The sequence below is a fragment of the Rhinoderma darwinii genome, chromosome 9 (genome assembly GCF_050947455.1).
Source record: "Rhinoderma darwinii isolate aRhiDar2 chromosome 9, aRhiDar2.hap1, whole genome shotgun sequence".
Lineage (NCBI taxonomy): Eukaryota > Metazoa > Chordata > Amphibia > Anura > Rhinodermatidae > Rhinoderma > Rhinoderma darwinii.
Window position 1 is genome coordinate 78,695,072 of NC_134695.1, and position 17,654 is coordinate 78,712,725.

The 17,654-nt window shown below is 39.9% G+C and overlaps 1 protein-coding gene across 1 annotated transcript in view; it reads right to left on the reverse strand.

The window, feature by feature from the left end:
* Positions 1–7,399: 7,399 nt before the first annotated feature.
* The window catches only part of CNGB1 (cyclic nucleotide gated channel subunit beta 1), a 57,496-nt gene continuing 47,241 nt past the window's right edge, over positions 7,400–17,654 (reverse strand). Inside the window, exons 29-41 of the mRNA XM_075836795.1 lie at positions 13,480–13,637; positions 13,194–13,382; positions 12,476–12,684; positions 11,346–11,396; positions 11,080–11,166; positions 10,941–11,005; positions 10,699–10,821; positions 10,353–10,494; positions 10,075–10,234; positions 9,815–9,912; positions 9,627–9,710; positions 7,930–8,048; positions 7,400–7,550 (exon numbers count right to left, since the gene is read on the reverse strand). Coding sequence (XP_075692910.1) covers positions 7,400–7,550; positions 7,930–8,048; positions 9,627–9,710; positions 9,815–9,912; positions 10,075–10,234; positions 10,353–10,494; positions 10,699–10,821; positions 10,941–11,005; positions 11,080–11,166; positions 11,346–11,396; positions 12,476–12,684; positions 13,194–13,382; positions 13,480–13,637 — 1,636 coding nt within the window. The remainder of the gene's footprint in view (positions 7,551–7,929; positions 8,049–9,626; positions 9,711–9,814; positions 9,913–10,074; positions 10,235–10,352; positions 10,495–10,698; positions 10,822–10,940; positions 11,006–11,079; positions 11,167–11,345; positions 11,397–12,475; positions 12,685–13,193; positions 13,383–13,479; positions 13,638–17,654) is intronic.

Below are 17,654 nucleotides of genomic sequence, written 5' to 3' on the forward strand. Positions count from 1 at the left end.
TACCACATATATGTACACTGCAATATTATATACTGATACTACATATATGTACACTCCAATATTATATACTGATACTACATATATGTACACTGCAATATTATATACTGATACCACATATATATACACTGCAATATTATATACTGATACTACATATATGTACACTCCAATATTATATACTGATACTACATATATGTACACTCCAATATTATATACTGATACTACATATATGTACACTCCAATATTATATACTGATACTACATATATGTACACTCCAATATTATATACTGATACTACATATATGTACACTCCAATATTATATACTGATACTACATATATGTACACTCCAATATTATATACTGATACTACATATATGTACACTCCAATATTATATACTGATACTACATATATGTACACTCCAATATTATATACCGATACTACATATATGTACACTCCAATATTATATACTGACACTACATATATGTACACTGCAATATTATATACTGATACTACATATATGTACACTGCAATATTATATACTGATACTACATATATGTACACTGCAATATTATATACTGATCCTACATATATGTACACTGCAATATTATATACTGATACCACATATATGTACACTCCAATATTATATACTGATACTACATATATGTACACTGCAATATTATATACTGATACCACATATATGTACACTCCAATATTATATACTGATCCTACATATATGTACACTGCAATATTATATACTGATACCACATATATGTACACTGCAATATTATATACTGATACCGCATATATGTACACTGCAATATTATACACTGATACTACATATATGTACACTACAATATTATATACTGATACTACATATATATACACTCCAATATTATATACTGATACTACATATATATACACTCCAATATTATATACTGATACTACATATATGTACACTCCAATATTATATACTGATACTACATATATGTACACTCCAATATTATATACTGATACTACATATATGTACACTCCAATATTATATACTGATACTACATATATGTACACTCCAATATTATATACTGATACTACATATATGTACACTCCAATATTATATACCGATACTACATATATGTACACTCCAATATTATATACTGACACTACATATATGTACACTGCAATATTATATACTGATACTACATATATGTACACTGCAATATTATATACTGATACTACATATATGTACACTGCAATATTATATACTGATCCTACATATATGTACACTGCAATATTATATACTGATACCACATATATGTACACTCCAATATTATATACTGATACTACATATATGTACACTGCAATATTATATACTGATACCACATATATGTACACTCCAATATTATATACTGATCCTACATATATGTACACTGCAATATTATATACTGATACCACATATATGTACACTGCAATATTATATACTGATACCGCATATATGTACACTGCAATATTATATACTGATACTACATATATGTACACTGCAATATTATATACTGATACCACATATATGTACACTGCAATATTATATACTGATACTACATATATACACACTCCAATATTATATACTGATACTACATATATGTACACTGCAATATTATATACTGATACTAGATATATGTACACTGCAATATTATATACTGATACTACATATATGTACACTGCAATATTATATACTGATACTACATATATGTACACTGCAATATTATATACTGATACTACATATATGTACACACCAATATTATATACTGATACTACATATATGTACACTCCAATATTATATACTGATACTACATATATGTACACTCCAATATTATATACTGATACTACATATATGTACACTGCAATATTATATACTGACACTACATATATGTACACTCCAATATTATATACTGATACTACATATATGTACACTGCAATATTATATACTGATCCTACATATATGTACACTGCAATATTATATACTGATACCACATATATGTACACTGCAATATTATATACTGATACTACATATATGTACACTCCAATATTATATACTGATACTACATATATGTACACTGCAATATTATATACTGATACCACATATATGTACACTCCAATATTATATACTGATACCACATATATGTACACTGCAATATTATATACTGATACCACATATATGTACACTCCAATATTATATACTGATACTACATATATGTACACTCCAATATTATATACTGATACTACATATATGTACACTGCAATATTATATACTGATACTACATATATGTACACTCCAATATTATATACCAATACTACATATATGTACACTCCAATATTATATACTGATACTACATATATGTACACTGCAATATTATATACTGATACTACATATATGTACACTGCAATATTATATACTGATACTGCATATATGTACACTGCAATATTATATACTGATACTACATATATGTACACTGCAATATTATATACTGATACTACATATATGTACACTGCAATATTATATACTGATACTACATATATGTACACTCCAATATTATATACCGATACTACATATATATATACACTGCAATATTATATACTGATACTGCATATATGTACACTCCAATATTATATACCGATACTACATATATGTACACTGCAATATTATATACTGATACTACATATATGTACACTCCAATATTATATACTGATACCACATATATATACACTGCAATATTATATACTGATACCACATATATATACACTCCAATATTATATACTGATACCACATATATATACACTGCAATATTATATACTGATACCACATATATGTACACTCCAATATTATATACCGATACTACATATATGTACACTCCAATATTATATACTGATACCACATATATGTACACTCCAATATTATATACTGATACTACATATATGTACACTGCAATATTATATACTGATACTACATATATGTACACTCCAATATTATATACCAATACTACATATATGTACACTCCAATATTATATACTGATACTACATATATGTACACTGCAATATTATATACTGATACTACATATATGTACACTGCAATATTATATACTGATACTGCATATATGTACACTGCAATATTATATACTGATACTACATATATGTACACTGCAATATTATATACTGATACTACATATATGTACACTGCAATATTATATACTGATACTACATATATGTACACTCCAATATTATATACCGATACTACATATATATATACACTGCAATATTATATACTGATACTGCATATATGTACACTGCAATATTATATACTGATACTACATATATGTACACTCCAATATTATATACTGATACTACATATATGTACACTGCAATATTATATACTGATACTACATATATGTACCCTCCAATATTATATACTGATACTACATATATGTACACTCCAATATTATATACTGATACTACATATATGTACACTGCAATATTATATACTGATACTACATATATGTACACTGCAATATTATATACTGATACTACATATATGTACACTCCAATATTATATACTAATACCACATATATGTACACTCCAATATTATATACTGATACTACATATATATATATATACACTCCAATATTATATACTGATACTACATATATGTACACTGCAATATTATATACTGATACTACATATATGTACACTCCAATATTATATACTGATACTACATATATGTACACTGCAATATTATATACTGATACCACATATATGTACACTCCAATATTATATACTGATACCACATATATATACACTCCAATATTATATACTGATACTACATATATGTACACTGCAATATTATATACTGATACTACATATATGTACACTCCAATATTATATACTGATACTACATATATGTACACTCCAATATTATATACTGATACTACATATATGTACACTCCAATATTATATACCGATACGACATATATGTACACTCCAATATTATATACTGATACTACATATATGTACACTGCAATATTATATACTGATACCGCATATATGTACACTCCAATATTATATACTGATACTACATATATGTACACTGCAATATTATATACTGATACCACATATATATACACTCCAATATTATATACTGATACTACATATATGTACACTGCAATATTATATACTGATACCGCATATATGTACACTCCAATATTATATACCGATACTACATATATGTACACTGCAATATTATATACTGATACTACATATATGTACACTCCAATATTATATACTGATACGACATATATGTACACTCCAATATTATATACCGATACTACATATATGTACACTGCAATATTATATACTTATACTACATATATGTACACTGCAATATTATATACTTATACTACATATATGTACACTCCAATATTATATACTGATACTACATATATATACACTGCAATATTATATACCGATACCACATATATGTACACTCCAATATTATATACTGATACCGCATATATGTACACTCCAATATTATATACCGATACTACATATATGTACACTGCAATATTATATACTGATACCGCATATATGTACACTCCAATATTATATACTGATACTACATATATGTACACTGCAATATTATATACTGATACCGCATATATGTACACTCCAATATTATATACTGATACTACATATATGTACACTCCAATATTATATACTGATACTACATATATGTACACTGCAATATTATATACTGATACTACATATATGTACACTACAATATTATATACTGATACTACATATATGTACACTCCAATATTATATACCGATACCACATATATGTACACTGCAATATTATATACTGATACCACATATATGTACACTCCAATATTATATACTGATACTACATATATGTACACTGCAATATTATATACCGATACTACATATATGTACACTGCAATATTATATACTGATACTACATATATGTACACTGCAATATTATATACTGATACCACATATATGTACACTGCAATATTATATACTGATACCACATATATGTACACTGCAATATTATATACTGATACTACATATATGTACACTGCAATATTATATACTGATACTACATATATGTACACTGCAATATTATATACTGACACTACATATATGTACACTCCAATATTATATACTGATACTACATATATGTACACTGCAATATTATATACTGATACCACATATATGTACACTCCAATATTATATACTGATACTACATATATGTACACTCCAATATTATATACTGATACTACATATATGTACACTCCAATATTATATACTGATACTACATATATGTACACTCCAATATTATATACTGATACTACATATATGTACACTGCAATATTATATACTGATACTACATATATGTACACTCCAATATTATATACTGATACTACATATATGTACACTGCAATATTATATACTGATACTACATATATGTACACTGCAATATTATATACTGACACTACATATATGTACACTCCAATATTATATACTGATACTACATATATGTACACTGCAATATTATATACTGATACCACATATATGTACACTCCAATATTATATACTGATACCACATATATGTACACTCCAATATTATATACTGATACTACATATATGTACACTGCAATATTATATACTGATACTACATATATGTACACTCCAATATTATATACTGATACTACATATATGTACACTCCAATATTATATACTGATACTACATATATGTACACTGCAATATTATATACTGATACTACATATATGTACACTCCAATATTATATACTGATACTACATATATGTACACTGCAATATTATATACTGATACCGCATATATGTACACTCCAATATTATACACTGATACTACATATATGTACACTCCAATATTATATACTGATACTACATATATGTACACTGCAATATTATATACTGATACTACATATATGTACACTCCAATATTATATACTGATACTACATATATGTACACTACAATATTATATACTGATACTACATATATATACACTCCAATATTATATACTGATACTACATATATATACACTCCAATATTATATACTGATACTACATATATGTACACTCCAATATTATATACTGATACCACATATATGTACACTCCAATATTATATACTGATACTACGCTGTTTCTGTAACTGACATTCACCTCTATGGGAGTAATGGAAACAGTGTAGCTCAGCGAAATTACACGTGGCAGTGGGAACTGAGAAAGATAGAACGGGGCTTAGACCGGGTTCACACGAGCATGTTACGTCCCTAAAGAATGGAACGTATTTCGGACGCAAGTCCCGGACCGAACACACTGCAGGGAGCCGGGCATCATAGTTATGTACCGCTAGGAGTCCCTGCCTCTCCGTGGAACTACTGTCCCGTACTGAAAACATGATTACAGTATGAGAAAGTTGTCCTGCAGAGAGGCAGGGACTCCTGGCATCGTACATAACTATGATGATAGGGGCCCGGCTCCCTGCACTGTGTTCGGTCCAGGACTTGCGTCCGAAATACGTCCGTCCATTACGAACCGAACATGCTTGTGTGAACCCTAAGGGGTCCCCATGGTAGAGATAGGTGTAGGTGCCAGAGGTGGATATGCTATAAAATGTCCCTGGTGCACAAACCCCTTTAAAGAGTCTCTGTCACCACATTATAAGTGGCCTATCTTGTACATGATGTGATCGGCGCTGTAATGTAGATTACAGCAGTGTTTTTTATTTAGAAAAACGATCATTTTTGACGGAGTTATGACCTATATTAGCTTTATGCTAATGAGTTTCTCAATGGACAACTTGGCGTATTTTACTTTTTGACCAAGTGGGCGTTGTGGAGAGAAGTGTATGACGCTGACCAATCAGTGACCAACCCACTTGGCCAAAAAGTAAAAACACGCCCAGTTGTTCATTAAGAAACTCATTAGCATAAAGCTAAAATATGTTGTAACTCCGTCAAAAATGATCGTTTTTCTAAATAAAAAACACTGCTGTAATCTACATTACAGCGCCGATCACATCATGTACAAGATAGGCCACTTATAATCTGGTGACAGAGACTCTCTAACTGTAACAGAAACAGCTGTGTAGGAGGCTTAAAACTGGGTGAGGAACAGTCAAACTCTGCTACAAAGGTGAAGGTGTGGAAGACCGTTTCATGTCTGTCACAGTTCCACCATGGCAAGACTGAGCCCACCAACAAGCCACTAGGCAAAGATTTCACAGGTTTCAAGATGTGCTGTTCTGATGCATTTTAAATAGTAAATCTGCCCCATTGTGTTTGGTTTTACTCACTTTGCTTTCCTTCGAAGAACCTTTTGAGACTCTGGGTAGTGAGTGAGGATGTCATTCAGATCTTTCTTGTCCAGGATGAACAGGTTCGTGAATCCGTGAGCAACTACGTTCGCTGTTCGCCTATTTCCTCCGCTGACTGCCAGCAAGCTGAAGAAGGATGAACAACAGGTGAGTGGTGGCGAACTATGGAGATCAGGCAGCAGGTCTGACCTTACAGAAGTGGGCACACAGTCCCTGTCCCCAATGGGTCACACAGTCTAAATTTTTTCTCAAAGGCCAAATCATAGGAAGCCATTTATTTATCAGGATGTTTTTAGAGAGTGGTTGGAAACCCTCAACACTTGGGGAGAACGTACAAAATGATATGCAGATCTTGTGCTCGGTCAGATATTCGCCCAGGACCCTGATGCTGCAATATAACAGAGCTGACCACTGAGCCCCTGCACTGACCTTCAGGTTACTGGTGGCAGACTAGACCGCTATTGTGCTGGAGTCCTAGATCAATGAAGATTTATTATCCACTTACCTGATTTCACCAAACACAGACCCAGCCTTTAGGCTGACCAGCACCGTCTGTCCATCTGGTCCACCCAGGACCTGAACCTGTCCGGCTTTTATGATGTACATTTCACGGCCAATTTCCCCCTGCACGAGAGGCAGTATATGTGTAGCTTCCAGAGATATATATATATACACATTCAAACACACACACCTCAACATTGAAATTGCAACACCAAGAAGGACGAGTCCTCCGGTTCTGCAGATGGAGGAAGTCGCAGGCATCGCTAAGATCTGCAAATTATCACATTTTCCAGCCCCTTGCTCCAATCTGTGGCATGTGGCGCATAAACGCCGGATTAAGAGCAACGTTTTTTTTAGCCACTTGAAACCTCAAAAATCTGATGGCGTGGAGTGTGATGATTGTGCGATGCCTCCTGTTCATCGACATTCCAGTTATCGCCACTTGTTGCAAATAGAGAGAGGGACAGAATCCTTGTACTGAGGGACCTTGGTTTATCACTCCGGCAGATCGCTACGTGCCGAGGCCGAGATGTCAGCACTGCTCAATGATGTGTGTCCCGGAGGTTAGGAGAACAACGATCGGCAGGAGGTGCGCAGAGTTGAACGCCTGCATGGACTGATTGGAAGAATGGCGCGTAGTGATCCATTCTGTACTGCAAATTAAACTGGACGTCACATCCCACGCCTAGGGCGGCAACCAGTGTCCACACAAACAATCAGAAGGCGTTTGCACCACATTGTGCAATGAGCCAGATGACCAGGTACAGCTGTTCCATTGACCACACGCCACCGCTCTCTAAGGCCATCATGGTGCACAGCAAGACAAGAATGGAGGCTGGAATGGAGGTCGATCGTCTTCAGTGATGAGTCCGGCTTTTGTCTCAGACGCAATGATAGCCGGAGATTGATCTGGAGACCATGTGGGCAATGCCATGTGGGGCCTTTACAAGGAAATGTCACAGCGGTCCTACTCCCGGGATTATGGTGTGGGGTGGCATAATGTACGGTCACCGGACCCCTCTAGTCTAGGACGGGTGCACTAACAGCTCAGCGTTACATAGATTTGGTCGTGGAACCAGTGGTACGGACATTTCTCCAAAGTGTCTCAGAAGTCGTTTTTCAATAGGACAAGGCCAGGCCGCGTGTTGCTGGTGCTACTGTGAGCAGCCTGTGTGGCCTAAACGTGCTCCCACGGCCTGCAGCGTCTCCGGACTTATCTCCCATCGAGCACGTCTGGGGCGTCATTGGTCGGTAATTATAAAGGGAGCTGCCAGCAGCCAATCCTGATGATTTGTGGGCCCAAGTGCATTCAGCGTGGCAGAACATTCCCCAGACAACCAGTAATAATCTCAGTGATCGCTGCCAAGGCGCGGAAGTGCGGGGATTACTGCGTGTGGGGCTCTCACTCCATACTGAGGAAATCAAGAGGTTTGGAATATTTTGTTTCCATTTTTTTTTATCATTCGCATGTCATTAACATGTCATTAACATGTCATTAACATGTCAACCATCCTGGGATCTCCACAATTCCAAAACTTTTCGTTTTTGGTGTTACAATTTCAAAGTTGAGGAGTGTAATATATCATGTGACCAGTGTTTATAAAGGTCCCGGAAACCGGTCTAAGATCACGTGACATTATCTAATGACATGACGACCTGTGCTGTGAGCTCCTATAACATCGCCCATGCTCTGCACTTTACCTTCTTACACACGTAGTCTCCCGGCAGGTAGACCACGGAGCGCAGTCTCTTCAGCATGTCGTATATCATCTGACGGTCACAACCCTGAGAAATGCAATGGAGACAAATGAACCAACAGTCTGACTGTGAATCGGGGTAATGACGGCGGCCATGGGGGCCGAGGACACGAGAAACGCCACAGCCATTACCTGGAACAGAATCACATTACTGACAATGTTGTAATTCACATCAATGGCGAGATCCAGCCTCATCTTGTCAGGAAGTTGAACCATCAGCTCCGACTCATCTAGATAAATATGAGAGGGGATTACAGAGCGCGGCCTGGATCTGCGGTCACAGAGCGGACCCGTAGGCTGACCTGGGAGCTTCATATCGGACGACGGTCTCATAGCGGCACTGACCTCTCAACACAGAATAAGAGCAGATACAGACAGGAGACAAATCTTACCCAGCATGCCTTGGGACTGCCAGGTGTATTCATACCACATCTTCACGCGGTTTTGGACAGAACGCGGTATCCTGTAGCAGTTCATGTACTTTATGGTGCTGTCCATACAGCTGCGGTAATATGTCTGACCGGCGGTCGCTGCACCCACGACATCCCTCATCTGCAACACATGGAGAGAGCGCTCACTACATGATCTACAAGGGCCACCGGGGGGGGGGGCTCCTCCATGTTCAGTGTGTGGGTTCAATTATTGCCACAAAATTGTATTGAGTACCGACCTGACCGATCATTACAGAGAAAGCGAACACCCCCATGAAATAGTTCAGCAGCTGGAACCAAAGCTCAAAAAGTGTCTGTGGGTCCGGGAGGCCTCCGATGGTGATGAGGGTCTTCACAGCCCAGTAATAGCAGCGGATGTAACTGGGGAACAGAGGAGCATGACATGAAGGAATACGGGCACGATTACCGTACGCAGCCCCCTTTACATGCCGCATGTCTCCTGTATTATTCTGCCGTCTGGGTACAGGGTCCGTGACATGGAGGTTTGTACAGATGGAGCAGATAGGGCTGCGGTTGAAGCGACGTGACTGCTACAAGATAAGAGCTGAAATCCGCACTACTCACCTGTTGCCCTCTCCGTCATACACCCATTTGGTGGACCTCAGCCCCTCGTAGTCGGAGGCCCAATAGTAGAGGCAAGCGTTCATGTGCAAACAATACAGGAGATACGCGGTTGTGCGGATGACTCTGACAATAGACAACAGGCAGAAGTTCTAATCTCAGGTCATTGATAAGAACAGAAGCTGTGGCCGGCAGGCACTGGTCGGCAGGCACTGGTCGGCAGGCACTCGCCGGCAGGCACTGACCTGTAGATGTACGCTTTGCTCAGAATCGCCTCTAGACGGTTGTTGAATTCAAAGAAGGCCATGTACTGGAATAGAAGACGGATTCCGGTTACTGAGGTGATGATGTGCAGAATATCGTGCGCGCCGCTGGGAGACTCACCTTCAGTATACGTGGGAAACGCAGGATGGATTTGACTCCAAATTTCAAGTAAAGAAGATCCAGAGGGAGGAGAGAGATGACGTCCATCTACCAGGGACACAACCATCATCAGTAATAAAGCGCCAGCCATCAACCTTTACGATAATGAACCTGTCCCAATGCTATCAACTTATCCAAACATGAGTCATTATAACAATATAACGCTCTGATGCGGATTCTTATACAATCTCCCTTATATAAACGAATGTTAATGATTGAGGTCTTACCTTAAACCGTTCAGACTTAACATAGTTTTGACGCATTTCCTTCTTATTTGTCTGAGTATATAAGAATGTAGAGATTATATACAGGCTATATATATATATATATATATATATATATATATATATATATACATACATACATACATAGACAATGTGCAGAATATGGCGGAATGCATAGACAATGTGCCAGATATAGAGGGATGTATAGACAATGTGCCGGATATGGAGGGGTGTATAGACAATGTGCAGGATATGGAGGGGTGTATAGACAATGTGCCGGATACGGAGGGGTGTATAGACGATCTGCCGGATATGGAGGGGTATATAGACGATCTGCCGGATATGGAGGGGTGTATAGACAATGTGCCCTATACGGAGGGGTGTATAGACGATCTGCCGGATATGGAGGGGTATATAGACGTTGTGGAGAATACGGAGGGGTGTATAGACGTTGTGGAGAATACGGAGGGGTGTATAGACAATGTGCCGGATACGGAGGGGTGTATAGACGATGTGCCAGATACGGAGGGGTGTATAGACGATGTGCCGGATATGGAGGGGTGTATAGACAATGTGCCGGATATGGAGGGGTGTATAGATGATGTGCCAGATACGGAGGGGTGTATAGACGATGTGGATAATATGGAGGGATGTATAGATGATGTGCCGGATATGGAGGGGTGTATAGACAATGTGCCAGATACGGAGGGGTGTATAGACGATGTGCCGGATATGGAGGGTGTATAGACGATGTGCCAGATACGGAGGGATGTATAGATGATGTGCCGGATATGGAGGGGTGTATAGACGATGTGGAGAATATGGAGGGATGCATAGACGATGTGCCCTATACGGAGGGGTGTATAGACGATGTGCAGGATACGGAGGGGTTTATAGACAATGTGCCGGATATGGAGGGGTGTATAGACGATGTGGAGAATATGGAGGGATGCATAGACGATGTGCCCTATACGGAGGGGTATATAGACGATGTGCAGGATACAGAAGGGTGTATAGACGATGTGTAGGATACGGAGGGGTGTATAGACGATGTGTAGGATACGGAGGGGTGTATACACCTCATATGGAGCTTCTAATTTTCCACCATTTATTACGGAACTTCTGATACTTACTATGATGTCACCACCTCGCACAAACTGTAGCCGGACCTGAAAGACGACGATATCCAGCAGATAGATGAGGTCACACAGATAGTCCATGAACAACCAATAATGAATGTTTGTTGGTGTCTGATAGGGGAAAGCCCAGCGCACAGGGATCAGCCAGCAGTTCCAGTTCCACGCCATAACCACAAAGAAAAGCCACAGGACATACATGAGGTCTGCGTGCAGGAGACAGAGACAGGAGTGAGGAGCAAAGACCCTCCCCTGAGCAGCTAATTCCCTGCCCCTCCAGCTGTGAAGACCGGAACTACAGATCCAAGTCATGTCTGCTCCATCAGGCAGGACGTGGGTCGGTCTGTCAGTCCAACAGCAGTTTGGGGTCAGGGTTTCAGCACTCGCCAGCAGCTGTTTTACACAGAAATAACTAGATTGAAAGTTCTATACATGTATTGTCCTATACATAATGCACTCCAGTATAGACTTCAGTCATCCAGATATTTGTAATGTTGGAGGCCCCTACCAGTAAACACTCCAAGTGGTTGGCACTGTGCTTCAGCCTCCGGTGCCCTCTGAGCCCATGTGGGATTTATAGTATTAAATCTATGGCACCACTATCTTTGTTATAATCCCAGTTATGCCAATGATGTCTGGAATCTCAATTAATGAAACCCCCGTGAGAGACCAAACAAGACTGAAGAGCCCCCCACCTCCTGCCAAACCTGCTTACTGGTCAGTGGATCGATGCTGGCCGGGAACTTGTACTTAGGGAAGTATTTGAGCCATGGTCGGGTGTTGAACTTGCAGCACAACATCTCACAGTAATGCTCCTCCACTGCAGCAACCTCGCCTTCTGGCTTCTTCTGCTCCGGAGGGGGGGGAGGCGGAGGTGGCGGAGCAGCAGCTTTTTTAGATGGTGCTACAAAGAAGGCGATGAAGACATAAAAGAGTTAATGATTGACCGTTATCCATTTCCCCCCAGTTCCCAATTGATCATTGAGTGGTTATAGACACACATGAAGGAGGACTCTCCTCCTCAGAAGACATCTCGGGGTCTATGAGTCGTTCCTTCACTCGCTCTGTCCTGTCCTTGAAGAGCCGCACCAGCTCCTGCAGCCGTTCAGAGATGATAGCGCTGCTGTGACTGACGGCGGACCCAGAGCGCTCCACATCCCTGAATCCACAAAAAGAGGACAAGTCATCACTGACACAAGTGGCCAGAATGTCAATTACTGCGCGCCGTCACTACATCAGGTGTGCTGGAAATCAACTGCCGAAAATGACGGCTAATGCATAGAGAGTGGGGGAGGGGGAAGGACCTTCTAGGGATTGAGGGATGCACTCAAATTACTCCTCTGTGGGACAACCCCTGTTTCCCCGAGGTTGCAGCTCGGAAGGATTTGGTAGATGGAAATACAAGGGCATTTGGTGGTTAACACAATTATATAAGGGGGGGGGGGTTCAGAAACCGTTTTCTGACCTACAATCCGAGTTTGCTCTGCTGAGTGACTCCTTTTCTGAGTATTTACAAATGAGACGTGCGCTGGGAAATGAAGTCCACGTGGGTGAGACCCGCGCATGCACTGCCAATCCTATTGCTACCATCGTTGGTGACACAGTGGTGAGGGGCTCATTGGGACCGTATATAAATATCTGATGGACAAAGAACATTCCAGATCCCCTCTTGGTGTTAAAGAAAAATGGGAAAGGGACCTCGGTCCTATCGAAGACGGGCAGCGGCGGGATGCAGCAGCATATACCCCTAGACCGTCTCTTAGTGGGGCACATAGACCGTCACACCTGTATCTCTCACACAGGGTATATAACACCCCCGCTTCTGTTTGATATAAAGCTCATAATGCCGATCTTCTGTACATGACGTGGTCATGTTCACGTGTGGAAATCTTCAGGCAAAGAGGTGGTGGATATTATTAATGGGGTGTATTCTGCTAATGTAACGCTGACGCCTTGTGTGCACTTGGGTGTGTGGGCGATGTATTGGGATCTGAGACATGTAAACCCGCTGTAGCTCGTCTGCTGTATATGGTGAGAAATCTGCTCAGAGAAGACTGCAGGAACCACCTCCTACTCGTGTGGAGTTTATTGCCCAAGTGAAGTGGCTCGTGTCCATGGAGAAGCCCATTTATTTGAAGAAGTATGAAGAGATGGGGGCTCCCTGGTTAGGGGGCGCTCCACCCCATTCCCACCCATGTCAATGTGTCCTGCAGTTGAAACTTTTGTTAGATTGGTTATAAATGAACGGAGGAAGGTGTCCCCATATCGTACTCAAGACAATCTTAAATGGGGCACAAAGAGAAGCTCTAGAACAACGGTGGTTATTAAGCCAGCGGACAAGGGTGGCAATGTGGTGGTGCGGCCCATTGATAAATATGAAAGGGAAGCGTTTAGACAGCTCAATGTTGGGTTGTGCTATCAAACACTTGATGGCTGTCTCCTTGCTAACTTCAAGGCCCAATTAGAGAGGATCCTGTGGAGGGCGTTTGAACTTAATATTATACCCAAAACCACACTTGAAGGTTTGGTTGTAGATAAACCAGTAATAGCAAACCTGTATCTACTTCCCAAAGTCCACAAAAGCCTAGTGATCCCCCGGGGAGACCCATAGTCTCCGGTAAAGGGAGTCTGTGTGAGACAGTTTGCCGTTTTATTGATTTCTATCTTAAACCCCTGGTGAGTGATTTACCCTCATACACCCGGGACTCCACAGAAGTCCTCAATAGATTGGAGGGAGTATTCATAGACATGAGGATTTTCTTTGTTACGTTGAGTCACGGTACACCGCAATCAAACATAAACATGGTATTGAAGCCACTAGGTTTTACTTAAATAGGAATAAAATAAGAACCTGATCTTATTGAGCGGTTAATTTTATTATTGGACTTTGTATTACAACACAACTTGTTCTTGTTCAAAGATTGTGATTTCCTACAGAAGAGAGGGGTGGCAATGGGGGTGACTTGTGCGCCCACATATGCCAACCTCTTTCTTGGATATTGGGAACAGAGTCTACAACTACCTGATGCAGAAGATGGAGACGTCCTGATTTGGATGCGTTTCATCGATGACATACTATTTTTGTGGCATGGAGAGATTTTCCTTGCGGGTCTGACTGTCAACCAGCTCAATATCCGGCTGACTTCCAACGTGAGTCGGACGGATATTGAGTTCCTTGACATCAGATTTGTCAAAGCCACCGATGTTTGATTGGCACTGACATTTTTAGAAAAACGACATCTGTCAACTCCTTCCTTAATGCTAAATGGTCTCATCCCCCACAGACCTTGAGAGCAGTTCCAGCAGGGCAATTTCTAAGAGCGCGTCGGATCTGTTCTACGGAGATTGCCTTTGAGAATCAGGCATCCGACCTATCGAAGAGGTTTCGCACTAGAGGATATAAAACTAAGGACGTTGCGTATTTTTTGCTCTCACATATCCGTGCTCAGAGAAATGATCTACTTATACCTAAACCCAAGAAAAAGGACAACAATGAAGAGGTGACCCTCATTACTGGATATCACGCTCAATGGCGTGAAATGAAATCAATCTTTGAGAGATTTTGGCCGATCCGACCTACAGATGCAGATTGGAGTTTACTTCTATCAGATTTTCCTCTGATTACTTCACGTAGATCACGCAAAGTTAGGGATATTTTGGTTAAGAGGCACTATGGAGCCCCTACATCCGGGTTTATTTTTAATTCGAAGGGGCCTAAATGGGGATCACACCCGTGTGGTGATTGTGGAGCCGGTTCCCTGATGATCGGATCTCAAAATTTTTTTAATTCTTCAGGGTGAAAGGAGCGCAAGATCTGCCACAATATCACCTGGCGTTCAACTGCGGGGATCTACTGCGCGCGCTGTCCCTGCCGATTGATATATGTGGGTCTCACAACAAGAGACGTTCGTGTGAGGACCCTGGAACATGTAAGGGACATTGCAGGAGCCATGAAGACTGAAGACCCTGAAAAATGGAGTAAATTGAAACCAGTAGCTCGTCATTTTCAGGAGCATCATCGAGGTAATTGGAGGCTCTTGAAGTTTAGAGGTGTTGATAAAATCTCGTTAGGAAGTAGAGGTGGCAATATCCAAAAAATCCTCGCCCAACGCGAATGTCAATGATGAATCTACAGACCGGTTTCCCTGAAGGGTTAAATGGAACGGTCGGCTTTGCTCCGGTTTTGTGATAATTATCAGTGAGCTCCGCCCTCTGTTACGCGTGTAGGGGGGATTTCTGAGGAATATTCTTGTTTGTATTTGTAGAGCGGACCCCGTGTTTCCGATGTCTGTATAGGCGGCAGCAGCGACGCCCTGGATGTGACGGAGCGGTGGAGACGCACGTGGTGGTGGTGAATATGTGTAGACAGGCGTTGACTTGAGCGTGGACATATAACGTAAGGAAACCCCCTGGTATGTTTGGGAGACGCGGCCTCTGAGGAGGGGATTGTGCCGGTATCTTTGCTGCACATTTCATGACATTTTCGTGTTCTCATCTTTGGGGTGATTTGTTCACAATCATTTGCCCTTTTTATACCCATGAGTGTTTATTCCCCCGTACTCTCACTTGTCCGGGAGTGTTCAGATATCGTCTTGCACACCATGACATTAGTGCTCCTGTTTTTTGGTTATTCGTATACACTTTATATCCTTCAGCACCTCCACATATATCCTCTTTATTGGACCTTTTTGGGTTCCGAAAAAAGTATAAAACGTATTTCTTCATCAGATATTATTTTATTATTTTATCTTTTTTATGTCTTTATTATTCGTTTCACACGCCGTCACTCCACTTTTTATTTATTCTTTTCATCTTCTTTTTATTGATTGTTCTGAATGTCTACATTTTGTGCCCACGGTGAGCGCCTGGGCATCGGGTGACCCTCTGGGCACACCGGGCACTCTCTATCTCGCGTGTTGTTAGATATAGGTGATGTTTCCGCAGGATTTATGGGGCTGTTCGTCTCTACATATAAACTCCTAGACATTATGCACTGGGGATGAGAGGCGCCGGTCTCATACAGAATAATAGTGGGGGATGCACATTTTGTGTGTCCCTTACAGTCTTACATGTGTGTTGAATGGCATCTCTTGCTTTGATGGCACGGTGTATTGGCGGTGCCATCATTCAACATGGCTGCAGTAGGATGGAGTGCGCATGCGTGTGGTGAGGGGCC